The sequence below is a fragment of the Ambystoma mexicanum genome, chromosome 4p (assembly GCF_040938575.1).
Source record: "Ambystoma mexicanum isolate Mex_15411 chromosome 4p, UKY_AmexF1_1, whole genome shotgun sequence".
Taxonomy (NCBI): Eukaryota; Metazoa; Chordata; class Amphibia; order Caudata; family Ambystomatidae; genus Ambystoma; species Ambystoma mexicanum.
In genome coordinates, this window is record NC_090927.1 from 901,932,359 (window position 1) to 901,959,137 (window position 26,779).

The following is a 26,779-nucleotide window of genomic DNA, read 5'->3' on the forward strand; positions in this document are numbered from 1 at the left end:
AGGATTGTAAATATTTGTCATTGTAGATTTTGCCAGAGTACAAAGTGAGTTATCATGATAAATGTACATAACCTTAACTCTTGATTATATAAAGACTGTGTTCTAACCAATACAGAGTGTGGATATTCCTTTGTGGGGGGGCTTGGGGGATACACTGTACTTAAGAACCAGCCTGCATCACCTCCTGAGAAGCTGGGCCTTGATTGCTCGACCATTGCTACCGAATAGAGAATCTTGGCTGGGGTCTCCTGTGCCTCTCCTCCACCATATAGGGAGCGGAAGTACAGACACCCCCCACCGGTCGTTGAGGCCCGTCTCTCACAAGGACCGCTGCACCCATTCTTCAGAGATCCTGGAAAGCCAAGAGTCCTGTCCAGCTGTGGAGCCCCGTCTTACTTGTGATCTTCAGCAGTCCTGCGATGGAGCTGCAACCCTTAGAGTGGAGGGAACATCCATTCCCGATGTCTGCTCGGTGCCCTGCGAAGAAGAGCCTTCGGAAAAGTCCCGGGACCGTCCTGTTGCTGACCAGCTCAGAGTTTGGGCTAGTGTGCTGCCGTCATAGCGTTCCGAGTTGCAACCTGCAACTTGGGGGATCCTCAGCTTGTAGCTTACCTCTGCGAAATTTCGGAGTCCTGGCTTCAAGGAGACCCGAGATAGGAGGGGGAAGTCTGACCACGACAAGTGTGGCCCTTTGTGTCACCATGCTGCGGTGATCACTGTTCGAAACAGCTTACCTGACCCACGTGCAGTCCCGAGAGGGGTCCTGCATCGCGTTTTGCTGCATTGCTCATCCGAGAGTCCTTGCACCAGCGAAAGACACCAACAGGAGATCAGCTCAACACTTGTGCATCGAGGACTGCGGCAGACAGTGGGAAAAGCAACCTCGGATCTTCTTCTATTGGCGTGCTAAGTGCTGGGGAGAATCCGAGTACAAGGGGTATAAGTTACTGTGGTTCTTACCTGCCGCTAGACTCCCTTTAAAGGTTTTCCTAACTTTTATTATACTTTGGTTTTACCATATCTTGCAAGCGCAAGCATTCCGGAAGTTGGGGACACTTCTATTAGTTAGAATACTCCGTCCTGTAACCCTTGGAACTGTTCACTGGACCCAGAGACCCTACTTCCATTTTTTTAAGCTTCACAAACTTTGTCTGAACTTTCCTGAACTTTTGGGCATAAGGCCCCAGACAACTTAGGGAAGGACCTTTGAAGTTGGGGTTAACTCTGTGGACCTTTGGTGCATAATATAATCTGTACTTTCTCTTACAGGGGTTAGATTTGTATTATGCCCTCGACCAGAGACTGTATATATGTAATCTATTATTAGCGTTTTGTGATATTTCTACCTGTTCGTAGCTATTGCTCATAGTGATATTTGGCCATAAATAACTATTTTATACATACTGTCTAAGTGTAATCTGAGAGTCCCATTGTGTGTACTCATGGTGCACCCTTTACAAGCTCACCACCTCTTGAGACTTAGCCTAGACCCTCGTCACTGCTACCTTGAACTGGTTTGGCGACAGCTCTCCAGAGCTGTCCCTGTCACAATATAGGTTGGCCTTCTATACATCTGTCGACCAGGCTACAGTATAGAAAATCAGTTCTAACAATTGCCATCTTCCATTTCCAGTAACATTAATGTTCCGCTAAGGGAAATGTTGGATATCTACGTTGTGAAGGCAGATTGAGGTTACAGATGTCTGAGTGCCAGTCAACAGAGCACAAGGCCAGGAAGCTTTGTTGCTCACCTTTTTTGCTCTGGTTTCTGGAACTTTGTCACAAGGTTACCCAGCAATCAGTTCCCAGCATATCTTATTATCTGGCACCATTTAGGTGCCCATTGTCCCGAAAACAGCTTTTATTGAATTCATGCATCACCCTGTATTCTTATATGCCCTGGTACTGTGAGAAACCAAGTGTATCTCACCTGCTAGTCACCAGGGGGGGGGGGGGGGGGGGGATATATATCTATATATCTATATATCTCTCTCCCTCTCCCTCTCCCTCTCCCTCTCCCCCCCTCTCCCTCTCCCCCCCTCTCCCCCCCCCCCTTCCCCCCCCCCCTGGGGGTGGACCAGTGCGATAGGATCACCTGGGTGAAACTGCTTCAGGGAATGGGGTGACAGTCGATGGGGAGATGCAGTATTCCTCCCTTTCCCGTACCCACGATCCCTCCTATTTCATAGAATTCTCTGATCCCACCTCTCTCCCCCCACCCACCTTTTCTACACAAACACTGGCAGAGGAAGAGGGTGACAGAGTAACAATGCTAAATCTTACACATCGCATTGGACATGTCCCGCTAATTGGGTCAGGCAAATACAGGAACTTGACTCCAAGTGCATACATCTGATACCGATTAGCTCTCTTCTAACGGATAAAAGGCAGAACATAAAGAGACACTCTGAGCAAGGTGGAACACGAGTAAGAGCAGAACTTCTGGGGAAACGTGAACCTACTGGAGCAGAGCAACAGACCGAGGGACGAGAGCCACGGGTGGAGTACCCCAGCAGTTCCCTGCAGGAGGTTGTTGCCTACAAAAGGCTGTGAAAGACATGCAGGGAAGGCCGAATCCCAAACGAGAAGGCTGCATTGTGTTTCAAGGAACCAGCGAGCCTCCTGGGTAAACAGCAGAGTTGGGAAGGTGAGGCTAAGCCTGTGGTACTAACCTTGGCTCGTAAACTGGAAAACAGTAAACAGTAGAAAGAAACGCACACCGCCAGTGAGATGGCAAGCGACATGAGAGATTGGTGTGTGCTAAAGAAAGATTGAAGTGGCAACATCATGTTGCACAATTGAAAGCTGCACATTTGTGGATGAGACCCGAAGGAAGGCAGACCTGCGAATGACCCTTGAACTAACGATGGCTGTAAATTCAGCGATACTGAATAATGGAATAGTTTGTCTAAAGAAAGTAGCCCAAACCAAAGCCTCTGTGAAAGGTGAACAGTTTGCAGTGATAGAGTGAATGAACTGTAAAAGTGAGGTAATTGAAAATAACCCCAAAAAAGGGGAGAGTAAAAAGGTGAAAGTTGAACTTTGGTGCATAATACAGTGAACTACCCAGACCAGAATGCACCGGGGCAAATAACACAGGAGTGTGAGTTGAAAGCAGGAAAGTCCAAGTGGTCCTGTGGAGGTCTGTTGAAAAAAGCCACGCACATTTGAAAGTCTTCGACATCAGGAAACAGTCCGAGCCCGACTGAGGGTGACCGGAGGTGTAATAAGTTAGGGGAAGGGAACCCTTAAAGGATGTGAGCTTTTGCTGTGAAAGGTCTGAGCAAGACTGAGGGAGAACGATGTGAACCTTTGCTTTAAGAGGTCTGACCTTGACAGAGGGGGACTGACGGGAACATTTTGGTGAACTGTGTTTTAGAAATTGGAAATTAAGACTTTAATGTGGAAGGCCAGGCGGGCCTTTAATCCACGTTTTGAACTGCCTTTGTGTTAAGAGCTCGAGCGTGTCATCTTGCCTACAGGGACCGCCTTACTCTGTGCTGTCCAACGTGGGGAGGAGAGCTGACTCAGCCACATTTATTCTTTATATTTGAACACTGACTTTCCTTTGCATACATATTTTCCTTTTCACACTTTACGTACAATATATAGGGCAGGCATTAGGTTTTTGTTAGTATAGGCCATTTTGATTTGACGGCCTCAACTGGGACTTTTTATTTATTATTTGATGGTGGAGACTACTCCCACCCTAGCTACTAGGCGAAGTAGGAGTTTCTTCAAACCCATTGAAACTTCAAAGGTTTTACAAATTGTACATTTTGTGTCTGTGTCATACTTGATACCATGCCTTAAGAGTTGACCTCGACTGTTTCACCCCCAACTACCACTAAGTGAGCCCAGGAAAGCTTCAGGATAACCAGTTTTCCTAGGTTGAGGGAGGTAACCACATATCCTGAACACAGGGCAGAAAGAATCCTCCAACTATAGTCTAGTTTGTAAACTTAGAATGAATATGAATATCAACATTTTTGTGTGTGCACACATACACACTTACTTCTATCTACCTTTAAAAAGGAAAATACTTAAAACTGTCAAAGCACAGTCTCAATCCTTACCTGGTCCATGCAACAACCACCTCCCCCTTTTTCTTAACCACATTTTTGGCATAGAGGTTTTGGGGCGAGGTGGACGAAGACCCAGCTTGAAGATCCATCTTTTCCGGGGATGCTTTTTTGCTGGATGATTTTCCTTTGACAAAGAACTCACTTTCTTCCGCCTTCCTGCTTCTTCTTCTCTGCCGTTTTGTTTCAATGACCAGCTCAGGACTAGGTTTTGATTTCTTTGGACAAACACCTGCTGTTGTGGCCTTTTTTCTCTTATTGCTGAGGTTAGCAAAGCCTACTGTCCCACAGTCCAAAGAAACAGATTTAGTTGCAGACTTTGTCTGAGAGTGACCATGATTTTGTTTACTTTCATCATCTGTCTCTTCAGTCAGATCCACAAACGAAGTTTCCGTAGAACTCACAGAGGTTTGGGGATTTGAAGACTGAAAACAAGCTGTATTACTGGAGGGAACGTCTGTGGCATTATTGTAGGTTTCAACAACAACTTCTGGTGCTTCTAACTCATTCACAAAGATTAGATCAGAAGAACTTTCGGTTGTATTACCACTGCAGCTGCTTTCCGGTTCTGAAGATTCCCCAGACGTCTCTAAGGAAGCAGGAGTAGACAAACCAGGAAGTAGGAAGCGAAGCCGAGAAGTGTTAGGGGATCCACAGACTAATCCAGTGGTCTTGGAGGGAACAGGAGATGATATATTCGAATCCGGTCTAGTATGCCGAGATTGAGCCCGACAAGGTCCACTTGGTTGAATAGAAACATTAGAAGATTTACTCCGGCGTGGAAAAGGTCTTTGGAGAGCCGGAGTAGGTTTTGGGGGCTCTTTGGGATTTGGAGTGGACTGAGCAGTGCAAGGTCCAGTTGGCCCAGGGGCAGCCACAGCAGCCTTTGGTGGCTTTGTGGATGATTCAGATAAGCATGGTGTAGTGGAAGCAGGAATAGGTTTAAATGCCTCAGGTGTGGTGCAATGAAATTGAGTTGGACAGGGGTCACAATGCTCTGGGGAATGGCAAGATGTTTTTGCTTGGCATTGTGCAGGTGCCTTAAGCGAAGCTGGGCCTCCTACTGTTTCTGGTGAAGTAGTGCAGGGTTGAGTCGGGTAGGGATCAAGTGGCTCTGGCGGACGATTATCTGGCTGAATCGGGTATGGTTCAGAGGGAACTGGGGGGGCTGGCTTAGTGTGAAATACCTCAAGGGGATCAACAGATGATTGAATCAAGTAAGGTCCAAGGGGTAGCGGGGAAGGTGGCAGAGAGTGGGTAGAGGCTGATCCCAGTGGCTCAGGTGGTGTTGGGGATGATTTTGCCAAGCCTGGGACAGGCATTTTACAGATTACGCTAGTCAGCTCAAGTGAAGCAGGGAAAGCTCTTTCAGTAGCCAGCTCAAATGCAGCAGAATGTGATGCAGCCTTATCAGGCAAATGTTTGGAACATCTTGCCTCTTCTTGGAGTTTATGAGGTAATCCACCTGCCTCAAGGTTGGGAGGAGTCTGTCTAGCCAACTGAGATGACATAGCGGATGATCCCTCTAGCTCAGGAGGAAGAGAGACCAGTTCTTTTAACAGGTGCTCATCAGCAGAGTTTTGTTTAGGTGAACAGGTTTTTGACTGAAACGCCCTCAGTGTAGCTGTGGAGTTTAGAGATTCTGCATCTGTCAGTGATATCTCGTCATCAGCAGAAGCAGCAGGCAATGCCCTCCTAATCTTGACAATGAAGTGATCATTTGACTTCTCCATGATTACTGCCTGCATTGGCTGTTTGGGATGATATTGGAAACCAGGCGGGACAGCCCTATTGGCCCACGAAGAAGAACAGCTAGAGTGGCTGCTTGAATTATCTGATTCTAAAGCCAGATGAATATCCTGCTCAGTAGCATCCTCTTCATCCAGAAGAGCATCTTCACTATAATGTGCATTAATAACCTCTTCAGGAGTTGGAGCCGTCCCAGTCTGTAAAAAACTAAGGTGACCATCAGACTTTAGTGGGGATGGGACAGTTAATGAAACAGCTAGATCTTCAGCAAGCAGCGAGATGTAGGATTTATCTCTTTCTTCAAAGCTTGCATTGTCCTTGTTGGCATATGAAAAGGTGGGAATCTCTAGCATACAGCTTTCATCTAATATATCTGGGTGAACGGGCATTTTCAGCATGGAGGATAACGACGGGGACTTTTTTAAGGGAGTCACTGGTGAGGAAGAGCCATCTGGTGTTCCTGACTGCAGAAAAGCCTCTTCCTGAACAGTGTCTGCTGCAACAGGCACACAGATAACATTTTGTACATTTACTGCGCTTGTTTTTTCTGATGCCACAGGTTCCAGCTCGCTTTTTTCCAGACTACTAGTGTTTTCTTCTATGAGATTTTGATCTTTTAACAATCTTCTAAATATTTCACCCATATGAGCATCACTCACTAAATCATATGTTAAGCTGGATGTTTGCTGGTCTCTAAGCAGTTCACTGGTAACATCAAACTTGTGAGCAGACCTTTCTTTCTTGAAAGCAGCCTCTTTCTCATAGCGCGTATCGAGTGCTTTATCTGAGCTGCTAGGACTATTGTCTTTTTCACACTGGGATAAATTAGTTGCAGATTCTTCTATCCTGTTCAATAGAGGCCTATCTGTTTTGAAAGTACTTTTTGATGCATCTTGTTTTTTACTATTTTGGAAAAGTGGAATTACTCGTTGACACTTCTCCGATTGCAAGTCTCTAATTTTGGGTGCAGAAGACTCTTCACCGTTCTGGGACTTGGTTTTGTAGACCTTTGTGGTGGCTTTCAGTATATCGCCCATATAAGTTATTGAGCGCTTCTGCTGCAAAATGGGAAAGCAGTCCTCACTCCCACTATCTCCTTTTGCTAGGTCACACAATTTAACCAACAACACTTTGATCTTTTCAAACAAATAATCAAGCTGATCGTCAACAAACTTCCACAACTTCTTTTTCATATCTAGTACATGCTGCCCAAAAATCCTATCCACAATGCCATTGCTCTTAACGTTCCCCAGTCTAAATTCTATTGTTTTAGAGAGTTTCTGTATCAGGCACTCTGAAGATGAACACATCCGGGACCAATCTACATCTTTAAGAAATAAGGTAAAATGCACAACGGAAGTTTCTATAAATCCATGAAACTGTCGAAGTGAAAACTGGACCTTAAACTTCATGTATTTTTTCCTTATGTCATTGCGGATTATTCTTAGCATCTGCATAACCTCACGCACAGTGAAAGGCACAGTCAATTTCTTAACTTCACCAGTGTCATGGCTAAGTACCATTTTAGCACTCCCCATTTCCTTGGGGGTTAACGAAATGTCTCTTGGTGCAATATTTGCCCTGGTCTTGCGTGCTGGACTCTTGGGAGAGGTCATTTTTGCACTCTTCTCTATTGGATGCGTTTGCGTCCTCCTCTTTTTCAGGTCCTGCTGGTGTTTGACCGAGGTATGCTCATCCGAGGAATCTTTTCTTTTAGATGTTCTTCTACCTGCATTATTGTTAGCTGAGCTCTCTGTGCTTGGCTTCTTCTCTTCATTGTCATCGCTACTTAGAATTTCCCCTTCCTCTAGCTCCTCAAGCAGCCCCGAAGTAGACTCTGCCTTTTCAGGCAGCCAAACAGGATTTTGGTTTTCTTTATTTAGTTCACTCAGTGTTTTAGAGGATACAGGAATAGCCGGAAGATCAAGCGATAAATCTGAAGTGCAGAAAAGAAAAAACATTAAGTATCTTATTCACACAGATTAGAGAAACGGTTGCATTGTTTCAGTAACCATGAAAAAAGCATCTCTCATAGTACAAGCATGCAAAATTCCACAATTATATTAAACTTAGTATAAAGGTTTCTTTGTGAATTATGCACATCAATCACTGTAAATGACATTATTAAATCCAGTATGAAAGATGCACAGTACACAACTATCCCCTGACCATGGAATGTACTCCACTGTAATTAAGAGTTTTGAAAAAAAAAGGTTCCACCTCATTCTGCTACTTCACTTGGTTAGAAGCGTAAAATAACAAATGGGGAAGAAATGTAGGTCTACCCTGCCCCATTACACAGAACAGCACCATGTAACACAACTGGTCAAATTATGTCGTAGTCTCTCCTGCGCATGATCCCTCATCCCCAATGCAACATGTATTGCTGTAAAAACAGAGCAAACAAATCAAGGCGGGCAATAAATCACAGTGGTATAACGTTTAGCAATGTTTCACAGACAACACTACCTTGTAAAATTGCATAAAATGACTAATCTCAAGTTAATGCACTGCACTCCTGCCCTCTGGTGTCTGCCATATGTAGACAAACAAGTCACGTTAATACAAGCAGTAACAATCACTTTTTTCTTGCCTATCAAAATCACCTTGAAAAAATGTCTGGCCTGCCACCACTGCAACTTTTCAGACAAATGCTTTCTCACACAAATAAAGAAAAAAAAACATGTCACGCAATGGACCACATGGTGCTTTTTAATTGTGCTGGGAATTTAGGTGTTAAGACTGAGTGTATGCTGCATCTCTTGCACAAATTGCAGGAGGATGTGGCACCAGGGAGTTGCTAATATGACCTTCTTTAGCTAGGGGACCTTTATCTCATCCAGACATGGTAGCTGGATGAGACTTTGAATGGGTGGGCCTGATGTACCCCTTAAGCCCCAAGCAAGGTTTCAGTCCAGAATCACGGAAGACAGGATGATGCGAACAGTCACTTTACAGAATGTGCTTCTTAGGCATGGCCTACCACATGAGGAGAAAAGACAACTGATTTAATGGTTTTGTTTGTTGGATTATCTCTAGGGTAAAGTCACCAAGAAAGATGAAATTGGAGCAGGACACCAACAGTTAATGAGGTGACAGAATTATGTTGTAGGTTCGGTCGTGTTGGGAGTGGGAGAAGGGATTATTGTGGACGTGAGGAAGAAGGTGCTTTATTGGTTGAGGAAGTAACAGGTAACAGCGGGAAAGGACTTCAAAGCAGTTTATGAAATAAATGCTAAGCGGGTAGACATATGGCTAAGCCAACCTTGTGTGTATGTTATCAGTCTTCTGTATTCCGCATGTCTGGAAAGGCATGCCCTTTCTTTTTTGCAATTCCGATTTCAAACCTGTCAATGTCCTGACTCCTGGCATTGTATTATCCTCCAGGGATGCCAAGTTCCTCTGCCAGGTAGCATGTTTTGAAGATAATGCAAGCCTGGGATGGTTTTTAAAGTAGAGAAATCAAGGTGAATGGTATTGAGATGGATTTCTAGAATCTGGCCTCGTGGACAGAATTTAGAAGGCCACCCTAACTGTAGTGAAAAGGGGAATCTGAGGTTAGCCAAAACCCAATCAAGGTAACAATGGAGAGCAGTAAGGAATGTGTGATTAGGGCCAGGGGCCTTCAATGAGTACACAGTATGGCGCACACACACATTCCATTTAGACAGTAGTACAAAGCATACCGTTATTTAATATAGTCTCATAAGACTGGGTCGCCGCACCTCCAGAGGTGGAGGTCTTGCTATAATTGTCAAGAACAATCCAACGTTAAGACTCTCCACACCCCATAATACAAACTCCTGTCTCCTGTGAATCCCTCACTTCCAAACTTACCATCTCCAATACTCAAACTATTACCATTCGCTTGATATACTGTCCACCAGGCCCTTTGGGTTCCTTTGAGGAAGACCTCACACACTTACTATCTGATAACTTTAAAAACTCATCACAATGCCTCATTTTAGGAGACTTCAACCTCGGATTCAGTGACCCACTTGACCCCAACGCTTCACAGATTAATAATTCCCTAGAGAAACTAGGATTTACCCAAAAGATCACAGAACCCACTCACAATAAAGGAAGGACCCTTGATTGGATTGCCGAACACAATTGCCCAAATATCATCACCTCTATATTTCCTCAGCCCTGGTCCGACCACTACTTGATATCCTTCACGTTAGAGCTCACATCTCCTACAACTACTACTAGCATAGCACCCGCCGTTCCCAACAGAAATAATAGAAATATTACCCCTGAAAATCTTATCGCCCTGATCCTTCCTACACTGAATTCCATCCCAGACCAGACTGACCCATCCACCATGATAGAAATGTACAACAAAGTGATGCTTGCATCTCTTGACGTTATTGCTCCATTGAAGATTAGAAAGAGCAAACCCCGCCAACATTTAAACACATGGTTTTCGCCTCACCTAAAAGCAATTAGACAAGAGAAACCTCTAAGATAAAAAAAAACCTGGAGATCAGACCCTTCAGACTTCAACAAAAATAACCTGAATAAACTAGCCACCCTCTACAAAAAAGAAATTATCTTAGCCAAACAAACTTCCTACAACCCCCGAACTTCCCAAGCCAAATCTAATAAAGAACTGTTTGCCATCCTTAAAGAAGTAGAATCACCAATTCAAGCTCCCGACTCCTGTCTTAAGGATAAAAAACTGGTGTACGAGCATTCAAAATGCCTTGGCCAACAAGATAACAACTCTCCAAGTGAAAATCAACAATAAAAAAAAGACACCCTTACTGCCTCCAAGACTGGCACCAATGCTACTATCTCCAAGACTGGTACGAACGTCATACCTCCACCTATACCAATGACCCCCTGTTTCGACTTTCACAAAGTATCTATTAAAGAAGTCGAAAAAGTTATCCTTACCCTCAAACCGTCTAACTGTCATGGTGACCCATGTCCAGCTCAAATCATAAAGGGCGCTGCCCGTGAACTGTCCCCCTTCATCACTAAACTCAAACGCCTCATTCACATTAGGCACCATACCTAGCAACCTGAAACACTCCTGTGTCCTCCCCCTTCTGAAAAAACAATCCCTCGACACATCCATCCCCACTAACTACCACCCCATTACCACAGTGGATAAAATAGCATACCCACAAATCCAGCATCATCTGGAAGAAAACCACTTACTAGGAGTTCGACAGTCTGGCTTTAGACCTCAACACGGTACTGAGACTGCGCTCAGACCTCAATGCAGAAATGGACTCACTGAGAGACGAAGGTAAGAGAGCACTCCTTCCACTCCTTGATCTCTCAGCCCTGTTTGCCTTGGTAGACCATTCTATACTTTGCAACCATATGGTCTCTGCGGCCCACTTCTCTCAGGAGGCAGTCGCCTGGATCCAGTCCTTTCTTGATAATAGGACAATGCGAGTTCTCTCCACTTGCAGCTGCGGACCCCACACCCATTTCGTGCGGTGTACTCCAGGGCTCCTGTGTTTCTCCTACTCCAACATCTTCACAAAGCCCCTTTACGATGATCTAGGTATCACCTACACAAATTACGCAGATGATACACAGATCCTCATCCCGTTGACGAGCGATTATGACAAGGATTTGGCCTTTGTGAACAGAGTATACCTCATCATCCAGGCATGGATGGCATCTCACGGTCTATGCCTGAATGATGATAAAACAGAACTTCTCATTCTAGGGACCCCATCTAACATCAAGAAATTAGGACCGTTCTACTCATCCTTCATAATTGAAAACAACAACATTACTGTGGCCAAGGTAGTTAAAACCCTAGGCTTCTACATAGATTCCACGCGTACCTTTGGTAAACAAGTAAATGCCATGGCCTCAGCCACCTCATACACCTGTAAGCTAATCAGAGCAGCCAAGCCCTTCCTCTCGCCCAACAACTGCATTACTCTAGCGAGAGCCTTTATCCTGCCCAAATTGGATTATTGCAATGCAGTCTATATAGGTGGCAACAAATACATCATGTCCAAAATTCAGACCCTTCAAAACAATGCCTTAAGAGCTGCTCTAAGCCTCCCCAAAAGTGCCCATTTATCTGACCTCAGGAGATCCGTCAACTGGCTCTCTACAAAAGACAAGATTCTCCTCAAAACTGCATCTTTGACACAAATGTCTCAACCAATCAGCTCCACAATACCTCATAACTAGATTCACTAGACAAACAGCCTCTCGACCCCTACGAAAAGTTCATTCTAATCTTCTACTAGTACCCACATTTAAGCGTACTAAATCCGGTGGGAGTAGCTTCCCCGTTAAAGCAGCAAAATACTGGAACTCCCTCCCCCCTGCCTTAATGGAAGATCTACCCTACCTACAATTTAGATCCTGTCTCATTCACCGGCTAAAGGAACAAGACATCTGACCTCTCCTCTCCTGCAACTTCCCAGTATTTATTGTATATATGTGACCCCAATGTTCTCGTTAGACATATGTGTCTCACACTTACTCTCTGTATTTATTGTACATACCTATCTGCCTTGCCTGTCGCTCATGCATAAATTATTGTAACCACAGCTGTATTTGTTATACTGTCTAATATGTAACCTAAGCTTAACAACCCTCTTTATGCCTTCGCGCCCGCATACCTTTGGGTCTGGTGCGCAATATAAATAATAAAACAAACAAAACCGTCCTTCTGAACACACTGGAAAAATTAATTTAACAGGTAGTATTATCCCACAATGCTGTATGATACAACTATATTCATTTACCATAGGTTCATAAAGATACTTATTCAGCAAGCAAGTAAGTAGACTAAATGCAGTAAATGATAGAGCCAAGTCATAAGTTAAAGCAGTCCAAACCCCAAGAACGATGTCTTGCGGCCAAAAATCACAGGAACCATAATGTTTCACCCCTGAGGGTAGTCTCTGCCAGTCAGTTGCAATTCACTTGTGCTGGTGATGGCTCCAAGAAGTTAGTCCAACCCCGATTCGAGGGATTTGCACATTGCATACTTGCCAACCTTTATGATATTAAGGAAGCCCCCCCTTTCTTCTCCCTCAGGGGTATGATCAGCTGCCTTCGCAATCACATCCCACAAAGTGTGGGTGAAGTTAGCCAGAGCACAATTGGCGTTCATCAATTTAAGGGCCATGGCCGAAAAAAATAACTTTTGCCAGGGTGTCACAGCGTTTGTCGGCCCAGTCGGAAGAATGGTAGAATGCACTGCTGCCCTAGAGGTGGATGTAGCAGCCTGCATAACTAGGCCGTCAGGTGTAGGAAGTCAGGTTCTATACTGGAAGGTTTGTACTTCCTTGTCAGATTTGTATTGATTGTTGGGTTAGTGTTATGTGACTCCCAATTTGCCACCACTCTCCTTTGTAATGCTGTATGACATGGCAAGATATGGTCTTTTTGTGGACCTTTTTCTAGTACCTCCATTAGGTCGCCCTGCTCATATGCAGTAGTTGATCTCCCCCACCAAAGGTATTCTGTGACCCTGTTCATTACTGCCTGCATGATGCTTCCCAATGCGCAGCAGGGTCAGATTCAGCAAAGTCAACCTCAGGGGAGGAGTCTAGTCCACTTGCGCTCTTCAAATTCGGATACAGATTTTCCATCCTGAACTCCTCATACACCAATGCCTCTGGGTCATTTGGTGCCCGGTACTCTAGGCCAAAATGCAGTGTGTATTAGTCTGAGGGCTCTGCCTCTTCAAAAATAGAAGACTGGAGTCATTTTTGACCAAGGGCTTATAACTCTTTTCCATTTCCTTCGAAGACTTTGATGGCTTTGACGTCAAAAGGTATGGACTTCGACGAGCTTGATGGAGTCGACCCACGACTCTGAGTCGTCAAGGGAAGAGGGACAGAACTCTCCTCCACGCCTCGACAACTTTCAGCTTGGGCTCAATGGCGCACAAGCTTTATCCTATTTGGATACCCTATCTGCCATAATAAGCGGAATGGAGTCGTGGCCTTTCAATGGTTCTTTCGAACAGGCCGAAACCATCTTATTGAAAATCATCATCTGAAGACCGCACGTCTCCCATTCAGCTTTAGAGGCTGACCTACCTGGGCAGGACACCCTGCGGTCGGGAGAGGAATCTGAGGAGGAAGACTGATCTATCATGCCTCTTTTTTGATCTTCTCCCCAACGACAAGTTGGAGTGACGAGAATCAGTCTGAGAGTGAGAGCGTTTTATAGTACGCTATCTCAGCTGTGACTCAACCCTCGAACTTGGTTCGTCCGATGATATTTTCTTCAATGGCGTCATCGAAGGGGACTTATGATGGTGCTTAACTGCTGCGAGTTCCCCCTTTCTTTCCTTTAGAGCCCTCCCTGTCATAGACTGACCGGAACTGCAGTCTGCTGTTTTATTTCCAATCCTGAGGTATCATAGGCAAACGCGGTGTCGGTTGGTGATGGACTTCTTCGACCCACACTCTACACACTTTTTAAACCCTGTCTGGGGGGTTAGGGGGTGGTCAACATTTTCGCAAAAACAGTCGAAACTCGCAAGAAACCGTACTGTATCCAAAGCAAAACCAGCGGAAAGACGGAATTGAAGTAACGAGCGCGGAGCGTGCTATATATGCCATGGGTGATGTCAGCCTCAAGAGCAGACGGAGGCCGTTGAGGGACAAGTCTACGACGCATGGCACCCCTAATGCAAAAAAAATGCCAAACATCTGACGCTGGAAGGAGATCTCACAAGATGAGGAATACGTGGGAGGACACAATCCATTTGAATGGTGGCGTTTCTCTCTGTTTTGCCATTATTAGTGTGCTTGTTCTTTCTTGTTCCTTCTACTGCCTTTCTGGGTGGGGGAAGTGGGTGAAGTTTTGTCTTTGTCAGGAACCCTTTGTGTAGACCGGCGAGGTTCCAGAGTGTCCCTGAAGGCAGTCTGGACTCTGCAGCCCTTTGTCTTCTGGTGTGCCTGAGTAAAACAAGTTCCTACCTGGGGGGGGGGGGGTCTGTCCTGAATGGACAGCCACCCACCCCTTTCTGTAAACTGCAGGAAGAGTTTGCAGAAGGTGTGTGTGTTCCTGTATAACTGTCCTATTCTGGAAGCTGAAGACAAGTTGACCACCAAGCTGAATCTGAACAGGAAAATGAAGAGAAAACTGGTGTAGCCGATTCCAGTGACCGGAGATGCCTGCTGTGTAACCAGAGCCTGTTCTGACCCTTTCCCTCCATGCGACCTGGGAGTCCCAAAGTTGACGATGGTGCCAACCCTTGGACTGGTGGGACCAACCTGTCTTGAAAAGTCCTACATTGCGAGCTATCCCACAACGAGCTGTGCTTTTCCTCGACTACAAACCGCAAATACCCAGGGACCTCAAGGCTCAGTGCTGTGCAACGTCTTCTGAAATCTGAGTCTCGCTGAAACTTGGGTGGACTCCTGCTGGACCTCCAGAAGCAAGATTACACTCCTTGAAGTCCCCTCACCAGAGTGCTGGACCGAGATAGCGAGGTGAATCAGATCGGTGATGAACGTTCTTCATCTGGTACATTGTTAAGGGCGCCAAATTCACAAAGCCGCGAGAAGCATCAAAACAATCCTGTTAGGAGCCTTTTCTGTCGACTGCCGCTGCAAGCACCGATCCAGAATCTGTTCTTTCGTCACCACGACTAAGCATCCAGAAACTGGGTCCTGTGCTGCTGCATCGTGAAGGCGCCTGTCTGCAAGCTCTTCTTCACTGCCGAGGTACTGTGTGGATGAGGGTAGTACTTACCAAACGTCTTGTGTAGCTGAGTGGGTGATTCATGTATTTGAGAGTTACCTCATACCGTTCGCTAGGCTCAACCTTCTTGTCCCTGAACACTTTCTACTATCTCCAAAGTCTGTACTTGTTGAATCAGAAATCCTCTGGAACTCAGACTTTCCTGCATCTGAGCCTCATCCAGACTGGCCTACTGTTGGGTCACTAGACCACTGGTGTGCTCTTTCTGCCTCTGAGAACACATGCCTTAGAATAGGGAAGGACTCAAAAAGATAAGGCCTTTGACTTGAAAATATAATAAGTGTTGCAAGTGCTTACTTGTAAAGATGTTAGTGTGTGACCGATTCCTGAAACAGAATAAGTTACAAAGTGTCACTAATTTCTCACTTATCCTAGAGTTGCATTCTGTGCCTCTGAAAAGTAGGCACAGTTCTTTACTTACCTTAGAACTGTGTTACACTCTTTGAAAAGTATCATTGGTTTAAGTACATATTCCTGTAATAGAAATAGTGTAAGAGTTTATGACCAATAAGATTGTACTCATCTTGAATAGATTAGTGCCTTTCTAAATGTGTATCCAGAGTTCTTACTTATCCAGGAGTAGCTTACAGACCCTATGGAAATTATATAAGTTATTTACTTACCTTTAAATTGTGTTCCACTATTCCAGAAAGTATTGTTAATGGTACTGTATCCATTCCTGACAGAGGAATAAGTTACATATGTTGCCAGGTGCTTAACTGTTTGGTAGTGCAAGTGTATTATTCCTGAAACAGAATAATGTATACAGTGGCCAGATTTACTTGCAATAGTGTTGGTATAATTATAGTATTCCTGAAACAGAATAACAATGTAGGTTATTACCAGTAGGGTCTACTTCCCTTTGTGTCATTGTATAAGTCTAACTACTGTGGTTTTACTCGCCATGAATAGCATTCTGCCATTCTAAATGTTTAACACTAGGTTTTACTCACCTTGAACTGTATACTGCTATTCTAATTAAGGTTTATACTTTGGTCTGCATACCATAAGTATTGTGTTGGTTTTTATAATTGTGTTTATGAATAATGATTGTACTTACCTTTCTAAAAAATTCTCTTTGCCTGTGTATATATAAAATAAACCATTCTTTTTACAATATACCAGTGTTTCATTGGAACATATGTATGCTAGAGGTTCTTTGTTCCCATCTACAGCCCTCACTCCCTCCATTATCTCAGGTGGTACAGCCTTATACCAAGTGTTGGAGCTTCTGTATTGCCCATGGTACAGTTTCATAAAGCCCCTGGGTGGACTTTAGAAAAACTGTCCCAACAGTCCTAGGCTCGCAAAACACCTGGTATACTCTCCTGCCAGGAATTTAGGTTGCAATCTCCGTTTCTCATTCAGTGCAAGGGAGTATGGGTCTTCCCCAAGTCACTTTTTGGAAAATTCCTGCGACTATGAAGATGATCGTGATTCCAATGAGGATTATTCTCTTCCCCACTCTGCTGCAATAAGTTCATTCTTTGAGGGTTTCTTTGCCTCAGTTTCAGCGCCCCCTCCTTTCCTCTGGGTTCACCGGCAACATACAGCCTTTCACTCCACTTGTATGTATTCGGGTACCCACCTCTTAGTATTCGCTGGATTTGAGCGGTTTTCCACAGTTAACGACACAGAGCATTCTTGCTCTGCGAGTCGAAAAGAAGCCAGCCCTGGCTTCCAATTCCCATCGTGACTTCCGTCTTCCGCAGGCGATTCTGCAGCCAACCAGCGCCGCTTCCCTACATGGCCATTCTGGCGGAGTTCACTTCTGCACTTCTCATCTCACCGGCAGTGCTCGGCAACCACGACTCGGTTCCCCTCTGCTTTCAGGTCTGCCCAACCGGCCAAGAATGCTTGGGTCAGCTCTCTCTCAACGCCTCTACTCGACTGCCTTCTGGGTTCCCTCCCAGATTTGGATGCCATCTGTTCCGCACCGCAACCTGCATCTCCCGTCAGTTTCCCAGTTGACCCTTGGAAAAGGGAGCGGTCTCATCTTTCAGCAGTGGCTGATTTAAATTCCCCGCTCGAGGCTGGGAAATATCTTGGGCCAATCACATTCTTCACAACTCTAGACTGTGCATTATGGATCACACTCTCTCATGGAAATCCTCTTCCACTCCTCAGTACATGTTATTTTACTAGGTGTAAAATGTTCATTAATTCTGTCGGAAGGTTTTGTATGTTGTGGAAGGGTGTTATCACAATATGCCATCAAGGCATGTGCAATGGAGGGCATATACCTTAAACGAAAGGGGGATAGCATGTCTCATCCAATGAAGCCTGTCCATCCCTCTGAGGGTCACCTTTCCTCATGTGATCCTCCCTCACATAGCCATCCCCAGGGTCAGTATTAGGTAGTGGCTGCCGACCCCATGCCACATGAGGAGAGGCTACCTCTGGAAAAGGAGTGGTGACATCAGATTCATCACACAACATTTAGTTTATCAGCATGTTTTATTGAAAGGCCCCCCCTGACTTCCTGCTGGCTATCAAAACATTTGCTTCTATTCCTCTCCTTAATCCATTGTCTTTAACTACCATTCCACCATTAATTCCTGTCTATAGCAGTTGTCTATTGTTTCCAACCTCTGCCTGTATATTTTTTAATAATCAATTAAATAATCAAATTAACAAGCTTAATAAACCAGAATAGTGTGATCAAAGGTGGCATTACAAGGTCTTCATAACACATCATCAAATGAGTTTCAAACTGAAAACAAAGAGCATGCAGCGTGGTCTTAAGAGAAATTGAATTACCCTGTACAAATTAATATTTAACTACAAAAAACATTACCTTTATTTAAACTTCTCACGACTGAAGCCATGGCGGAACTCTCCAACCTATGGATTTTCACCACCGGCCTTATAGGACTAGTTAATGGACTAATCACTTGCGGAATATTTCTCAAGTGGTTGAGGTCAACACTCAAAACTGAGCTTTCATCTTCAGAAGCTGGTATAGTTTCACTTTTACCAGTCTGTAAGCTGTTCACATTTTCACCCAGTGACGTTACTATATTTATCTCCGATTCAGTCAAGCTTGGTTTTAAGCTGGCAATGTTTACAGCAACATTTGCACTATGTGGCTTTGATTTTAACATACCCGCTTCACAAACCGTTTTGAAAACAGTTTGCACACCGGAAGAGTTGTCAGAGGTTTCCCTGTCAGTACAACCATTCCATAGGTCACTCTCCATAGAAGACCCCAATTTAGAGCCTCCTGTATCATCCACCATGCTACGGGAGTCAAGCTCCTCAGAACTTACAGTTTCCAAATCATCATCTATGGCTGTAATCAGACAATGGGCTTCCTGTAACACATTTGATGTATGGAGGTCTGTTCCGTTTTTGTCCATCTCTGTTGCTAGAACTATATCATCTGTGTTCTTAACTGATGATTTGAGAGGCCAGGTGCAAACCACACCTTTTTCCAAAGATTTAATTCTACTGGAAGATGCACCATTGGGTACCTCTTTTTCCAAGATTCTCTTTTCAATGCTCACAGGCTGAACTGTGCATTCAGTTTGTTCTTTTGAATCCGTAACATCTACCATGGGCACTGGCAACTTCTGTGCCCTCGTAGCACCTTCTTTCCGGGCCTTATGAAGAACGGCTTGGAGCTCCTCTATTTCAGCAATAGATTTTCGTTTTGTGGGTGAGAGGGTCAAATTTAACTTTTCCATGAAACTTAATTTTGGATCTCTGCACATGTTTTCCACATTCTGTGGGGAATGTAATGTGTCACACACCTCGATAACTGGAGAACCAAGTGCAGTAGTTTGTGAGTTTATAAAACCTTTCCCCGATTTGCCTTTTTCCTTTTCTGGAGGTTGCTCAGTTTCCTGCCTGTTTTGCAAATTATCACTGGTCTCTTTTCTTTCACTTCTAGAATGTCTAGTTTCTTCTCTAGTTTCTTTGTGTTTTTTGTTTTTGTCTTCACTTTTGTGCTTTTCTGATTTTCTTTCATGTTTGTTTCCACTCTGTTTGGGAGATGTGTGCCTATTCTCTCTGCTGCATGTAGAATGAGATTTTCCATCTTTAGAACTGTAATTCAATGATCTCCTTTTGCTTCGGTGCTCTTCTGCCTTCCAATTTCTGGAATCATTTGCAAGGCACTTAGTAAACTGATCAGGTGTCTTTGGGTCACTTCTTGAATGCAAACTGTTAACTCTACTTGATCGCCTTGGTTCTTCTTGCTCCTTTTCAATAGGTTTATCTTGATGTTCAAATATTTTCACTTCTTTTTCAGTAGGTTTGTCTGTAGTTTGAGATGTTTTAAACTCACTTTTGGCAGTTTTGTCCTTATATTCATTTTTTCTGGCCTCCTTTTCGATTGGTTTGTCTCTAGATCCATAGATCTTCTCTTTTTCCAAACGTTTCTCCTTCTGTTCAGACTTTCTCACCTCTTTTTCAGTACGTTTGTCCTTGTGTTCATACTTTTTGGGCTCTTTCTCAGTAGGTTTGTCTCTAGGTTCAGACTTTTTCACTTCTTTTTCAGAATTTTTTTCTTTAAGTTTAGAACTTTCTCCCACTTTTTCCATTGCACTGTCTCTAGACTTAGACCTTTTCTCCTCTCTTTCTGTTTGATAGTCTTTAGGTTCAGACTTTTGTGCCTCTTTTTCGTTAGTTTTACCTTTAGTTTCACATGTTCTTTTCTCTTTTTCGGTAGCTTTGTCACTGGTTGCTGACGTTTTTGCCTCTTTTTTGGTTGGTTTGTCTCTGGGGTCACACACTTTTGCGTCTTTTTCTTTAGGTTTGTCTTTAGCTTCACACCTATCATCTTTTTCAGTTGGTTTGTCACTGGTTGCACACTTTTCTGCCTCTTTTTTTGTTTGTCTGTCTCTGGGGTCACACACTTTTGCATCTTTTTCATTAGGTTTGTCTTTAGCTTCACACCAATCCTCTTTTTCGATTGGTTTGTCACTGGGTGCAGACTTTTTTGACTCTTTTTCATTTGGTGTGTCCATAGGTTCCGACATTTTTACCTCTTTTTCATTAGTTTTCTCGATGGTTTCAGACCTTCTCTCTTTTTCAGATGATTTGTCTGGAGTTTCAGATATTTTTGCCTCTTTTTCAAGAGGTTTAAATCTAGAGTCCAACTTTTGTACCTCTTTCTCTGAAGGTTTGTCCCTTGGTTTGATCATTTTCAATTCTTTGAGTGCTTGATGGTCTTTCTTGTTAACAGCGTCTGAGTAGTCACTTATTTTTGCTAATCTTTCTTCTTGATAGAATCCTCCCTGTGCTCGAGACCTTTCCTTACTTTCATTTAGTTTGCCATGGGTAGGGTCTTCCAAGTTATCACATGGATTGAAGCTGTTAATTTCTAAATTCTCTGAGCGGGGTCCTGCTGTATCAATACTCCCTGGTACCAAAGCCTTGCAATACTCAAGTCTTAGGTTACAATCAGTACGTTTTTCTATACACTTTTCATCCCTTTTCTGTTTGCCAACATTCTCCCCACTGTTACCAGCAACAACTTTTGTTGCTTGCCTTCCTCTTTTACCGTCCTCGCTTGAACAGTTCTCAGTTGCTAAACATGAGTGCACACGGTCAACGCAAAGCTTTTGATGGGAGATTTTAGTTAACTGCAAAGTACTGTCTTTTTCATGATCAGACGCTGTGCTCTTTTCTCCATTTTGAACCAAATTGGTGTGATGAACATCTTTGGAGAGGGTGGCTTGCTGTCGAATATCTGTCTTCGGGCTGTGATCAGTTTCCCTTGACTTCAAGTCTTTTGTTTTGGATACATTGTAGGGTTTCGCATGAATATAACTCTGCACATGATTCCTATTATGGTTACTTCGAACAGTCGGAAACCCTGTCATCCTGTTGTATTAAATGAAAAAAACACAACAGTATTGTTAATGATATGCATTACAGATCAAATCACTAACTTTTAAACCACTAATCTAACCAGGTAACAAGGTATAAAACAATATATTGGGGAAATAAAACCTGCCACATTGACAAATTTACAGATACAGCAAATCCTCACTTTTACATTCATGTTAAATTGTTGACATGCAAATTGGTGATATATTTGCCAAAAGTGAGAGACCCCCCTACTGAGAATAAATAAGACAAAATAACCTGTTTCATCGGATGGAGCCAACGCTGGAGTTTTACATTCTCCTCTGAACAACCCTTCACTAAACCGTTAAAGTATCAGCCTGCTAGTCATTCACAACCCACACCAACACTCAGTAAAAAGTAACTATTGCTCAGTAACAACTGGGAAATGGTTCATCACCAATGCTATTTTACTGATTATCTGGAAAAGGTACTTACCCCCTCCCGATTGTTAACTCAAAAGGGTGTCCTATTAGCTAAAATAGGTGAAGAACAGAGCTACATTGCAAGTTCCAGTTCATTTTCTGATGGCCCACTCAAAACCTGTATGCATATCATCCCAATTTAAAAATGTTTGTATATGGTTGAAAATAAATGGTCAAACAAATATGTGCATTGATAACAGTATTTATAAATGTGTGCATTTATAAAATGTGAGTGCAGCATGGACCCAGTGGTACTCCACATAATTATTGTGCCTACATTTCAGGAAATTGTTCGGTTCCGAGCACACACTACTCATTGTTAATAAAATGTCACAGAAATGCTTCCCAACAAATCAGAGGCAATTCTGGGCAAGAATTCCCAAAGACAATCCGTCAACCACACACCTTTGTTCCCATTACACTGCTGCCAAACTACATCATGTATCTGGAATTCAGTTGCTACAACTACCGGGAAGTATGATCAGCATGTGGCATTAACATTGCATATGTAATTGAGATAAATAAGTCACTTTGTGGGATTGTTTTACTTACAACCTCTGAAACCATTTGTCGCATGTGCATCCTACAAGATACCGAAGACGAGTGAGTGACATTGTAGAGTACATGCTAATTCCCCTTTTCTTCCTTTGCTCGAATCTTTTCACCTAATTACCCTACTCCCCATAACACAACTCTGGGTCTTTTCTTGACCTCATCTTTCCTTCTACTGCTAATGTACCTTTTATCAAAGCAACTTCATTTTACTCCCCTAAAAACTGTTTACGTTCCTCTTCCTTATCCCTGTGCCTCTTCCTACTGTTCTCAGTGTAATATCAAAACCTTTAACACTTCTACCTTCATCTCATATATAACCCCCCACTACCAACCCTCTCTCGCGTCCTAATCTTTTCTTTCAACCAACTCGCCACTCTGTCTTTAAAGTACCCTTTGTTCCACACTCTTGACTACCTCTAGTACTCTGCCCATTTTCTCCCTCAGACAAATCTTCTCCACCTTGGCACCACCCTCAACTTCGGTCCTCTATACGCGCGCTGATCAACGGTGGAAAAAAATGTCATTCCCTTTCTGAACTTAACCTATACTTTTCTCAGCATTCCTCTTTTGACTCCACTCTCATTGCGGACAAAAAATACTTTTCAAACTGGTCTCATATTCTGCTCACACCTGTTGACTCCACAAACTTAATAGTCTTAGATCTCTTCTTACCTCTGATCGTACGCATTCTTCCCAACTCCATCCCTGTGATCTTGCTATTTTTCCTCTAAAAATGTTCTCCAACTATGTGCCTACCTTTTCCCCCCTCTTTAAATTGCCCATTATCTGCCCATTATTTTACCGCTCAGTCTCTCTCCTCCTTTTCCCACTTATCTGATTCTGAAACTGCTCTTTCCCACTTGTGCCTATCCTATACCCTCTCCCTTGCATCATCTTTTTTCCTCTCTTGTCCCTATAGTTTTCCCCAGATCATATCTTTCTAGACCTATTTCTTCAATTCTTCACTTCCTAAATCCACCTCCACCCCTATTGATTTCAAACATGATGTTAATCTTTCCATCTTAAAAAAGCCTGCGAGCCCTCGCTTCCCTCTAGCTTCCATTGTATTTCCCGTCTTCCATTTCTACCTAAAGTATTTGAGCACAAGGCTTCACCTACCTTGACCATTGAAAAGCAGATTGATGTAGTGGGTGGAAAGAATTTTCCACCCACTACAATCAATCTGCTTTTCGTCCTTTACACGCCACCAAAACTGCTCTTCTCTAGGTGACATTCTTATTTATCCAATTGGCTTTTTCTGTCTGATGGGCCGGTGACCGTTCTTTGTCACATGTTTTTCAATGCCCCTGTGTGGTTTTAATATTTTCTGAATTACCTTTTCCCTATGCACGACATGTCAACATGTCACAGAAGAATGGTAGCTGACCAGCAGTTCTTTTCTTAGCAATTCAGTTTAGGGATTGGAACTATTTTCCAAAGGATCATGCATACAATGAACAGCCTAACGATAACAAAATTAATTTGTCAACCCTACCCACTCCGGAGGCCAGACTGCTGGAAATTCAATGATTGACAAAATAAACGTGGACATGTATACATTCATGTCCATAGGCAAAGTTCAAAACCAAACTAAAAGCCTACCTCCTCTCCTCCAAGTTACCTACTTACCTGCCTGCTAGCTAAAAATGTTCCCTCACCTAACTTGCCTCTGTCCCTTACTTCCTTTGACTCCTCTCTAACACTTCACCCATCATGGTCACATCAAAGCACAGCTGGCCGTACCGCCTAACTGCACTTAATAATGTGACTGTCCTTAATCTATGTATGTCCACTTCTGTATTGTCCCCGGTGACTGTTCTATTTCCCCCCTCCACAAACTGGTCAGAATGTCCCTCAAATTCAGACAACTCTAAGAAGCTCACTGCTTCCGGTCAGATCTAATTTCTTATCTATAGTAAGTTCTTTAGTAATCAAAAGAACATTGTTCCTCCGGTATATAAATAAATAAATAAATATCTTCTAGAAAAACACCAGGTGACCTGGGCATGCCAACTGTTCAGTAGATTGTCCATTTTTATGCCAAATCTCCTTCACCTGCGCGTCCCCCAACACTTTTTGCTGGAATCGTAGATTCTTTCTCTATGTTCCTGGCTGAGTGGGAACCTTTTCACCCACCCACCCATTTTACTCTGGCTATGGGAGTCCTTTTTGTGTTTCTACCCACTTTATTTTTGGAGTCATGCTTTCCTCCAACTCTTATAGGCATCTGTAATTTACTTTTGTAGCACTAAGCACTTTCTGTGCAGTGTTGCTGTGGAGGCCTTTGGGCTTACCTTTTTAGTTTATTTTCCTTGTAAGAACACATGTTCCCAAGAGTAGAGGGATACTTTTGATCCTTTCTATATTTTATATTGTGAGATCAGCACACATCACCTTATGTGGAGTGGTGAGGGGCTACATTGTATCCCCTTTCTCACTGCTCCTGTACATTTCTGTTAAAGTGACAAACATACTTGAATGGCTGGTGGCAGTGGATGTGTTCTACCGACTTTTGTGTCATTTATACTTGCAGGCTGTGCTCACAGCCGTGGTAATGCACAGAAGGGTCACCACTGACGCAAAATGGTGGCTATTCTTTTTTTGTCATTTCTTGTTTGCTTGTCCTTTCTTTGTACTTCTGGGTTTAGGAGGTCCTGGTTTTGCTTTTGTCCTCGGCAGGAATCCTTTGTGAAGCCTGCTAATGGGGTCGGGGGGAATGGAGAGGGGTGTGTGTTTGTGTGTGTACAAGAAACAGGGGAGGATCCCGAAGCTCCGCTGGTCTTTGTCTTCCAACATGCCTGCCTGGAACCAGTTCCAACTGGGAGGCTTGCTGTCCTGAAAAGACAGCAACCCCCCGAAAGTTTGAACGTGGCATGACTGCTGATTAGCTGGGTTCCTGGATAAGAGGCTGAATTCCTGGTGCACAGAGTCAACCACTGGAACTAAATCCAAAAGGGAAGAAGGGAAGATGCCAGCAGCTACTTCCAGGGACCGGAGATGCCTGCTGAGCGCCAACTGCTGTGCTGCCCCTTTCTTCCATGCGACAAAGGAACTCTGAAGATGACGACTCCGTCCTTTGGTTTGGTGGCCATAATCAGCCTTACGACAACCTGCATCTTGACGCATCTCAACAATCTGCGACATTCCTGACCTGCAAACCGCCAATACCCTGAATAGTCTAAAGATCAAATTCTCCCCCTTACCTCCCGAAACCTGCTGCACTCCTTCCGGATCTCCACAGACAAGATTCCACTCCTTGAAGTCCACTCACATGAGTGATAGACTGAGAAATCGAGGAGAATCGACCAGGCGCAAAAAACAACAGAGTCACGAGATGGTACTGTAAGGAACTCATGGTGGCAACAGTAAAGACCGACACAAGTGATCACAGGTCAAAGGTGTTTATTAAACTATATGAATGGGTGTGAAAAATGCCTAATCCAAAGCTAAGATGGGAGCAAGCTACAACCATCAAATAATAAGGCAGTCCTAGTGGCGCCTTGTCAAATAATAAAGGGCCTATATTAAAGGAATTTCACATAACATCCCGCAGTGCAGCTGAGAGAGCTTTAGCCCACCTTACTCAGGGAGAGCAGGGGGCAGTCTCTAGTCATAGACCAGCACCTGGTGCCCCCAGGCCACAGGGGCCAAGCGAACGAGGTAAAGGAAGTGCCAACAGGAAATTTGACATGAAGGGCAGATGGAGAGGAAAATGAGACGGATGGCATGTAGTGGTAGAATGTTGGTCGCTGCTAGAAAATGAAACGAGGAAGGTTTTAGACACTGCGCTTTAGGGTGATCCAGTGAATTAGGCCGATGGGATGATGCGGGTGACTGTAGAATTGAAGGCTTGGATAAAGAAAAGAGTATTGTGGGATCGGGCTTGGGGACAGCAAGAGATACCAGAGTGGCCCTGATTGAGTGTCAGGACATCTCAATAAGGGAGGGTTGGTTTTTTGGGAAAGGGGGAGGGCTGGGGAGAGGAGAGTTAGGGGGAAACAGGATGTTGGTGTCCATGTTGGACACATTTACAGCTTTGGATGATGTTTCACATGTTGGTATTGCTTTGGCTTTTTCAAAATTACATTGATCTCCTCCTGTTTAGTGGTGAAGGAAGTTTGCCATTCGGTGTACTAACACGCATCCTGTCACCCATATTGCAAAGGCCTAAATGGAAATGGGCAATGCTGACCACTATTTCATCAAGAACCATTACATGTGCTCTTTGTACATGAAAGGGTCTCGGTACCCTGGAAAAAAGGAGGAGTGGGTATATTACGTAAGAACCTCGGGTTGGTGGTGGAGCACGTAAAGTGATCTGAAAGGTTACTGGGCGGCAGCGAAATTCACAATTGGAAATCAATGCTTGACGGTTTGTGCAGTGTATGTCCCCAACACGCCTCA

At 43.9% G+C, this 26,779-nt stretch overlaps 1 protein-coding gene across 4 annotated transcripts in view; it reads right to left on the reverse strand.

Moving 5' to 3' along the window:
• Positions 1–26,779, reverse strand: part of CASP8AP2 (caspase 8 associated protein 2) — a 558,668-nt gene that overhangs the window by 148,108 nt on the left and 383,781 nt on the right. For all 4 annotated transcript variants that reach the window (XM_069606478.1, XM_069606480.1, XM_069606477.1 and 1 more), the window contains 2 exons: positions 18,340–21,371; positions 4,077–7,767 (listed from right to left, as the gene is read on the reverse strand). In XM_069606478.1, coding sequence (XP_069462579.1) covers positions 4,077–7,767; positions 18,340–21,371 — 6,723 coding nt within the window. The remainder of the gene's footprint in view (positions 1–4,076; positions 7,768–18,339; positions 21,372–26,779) is intronic.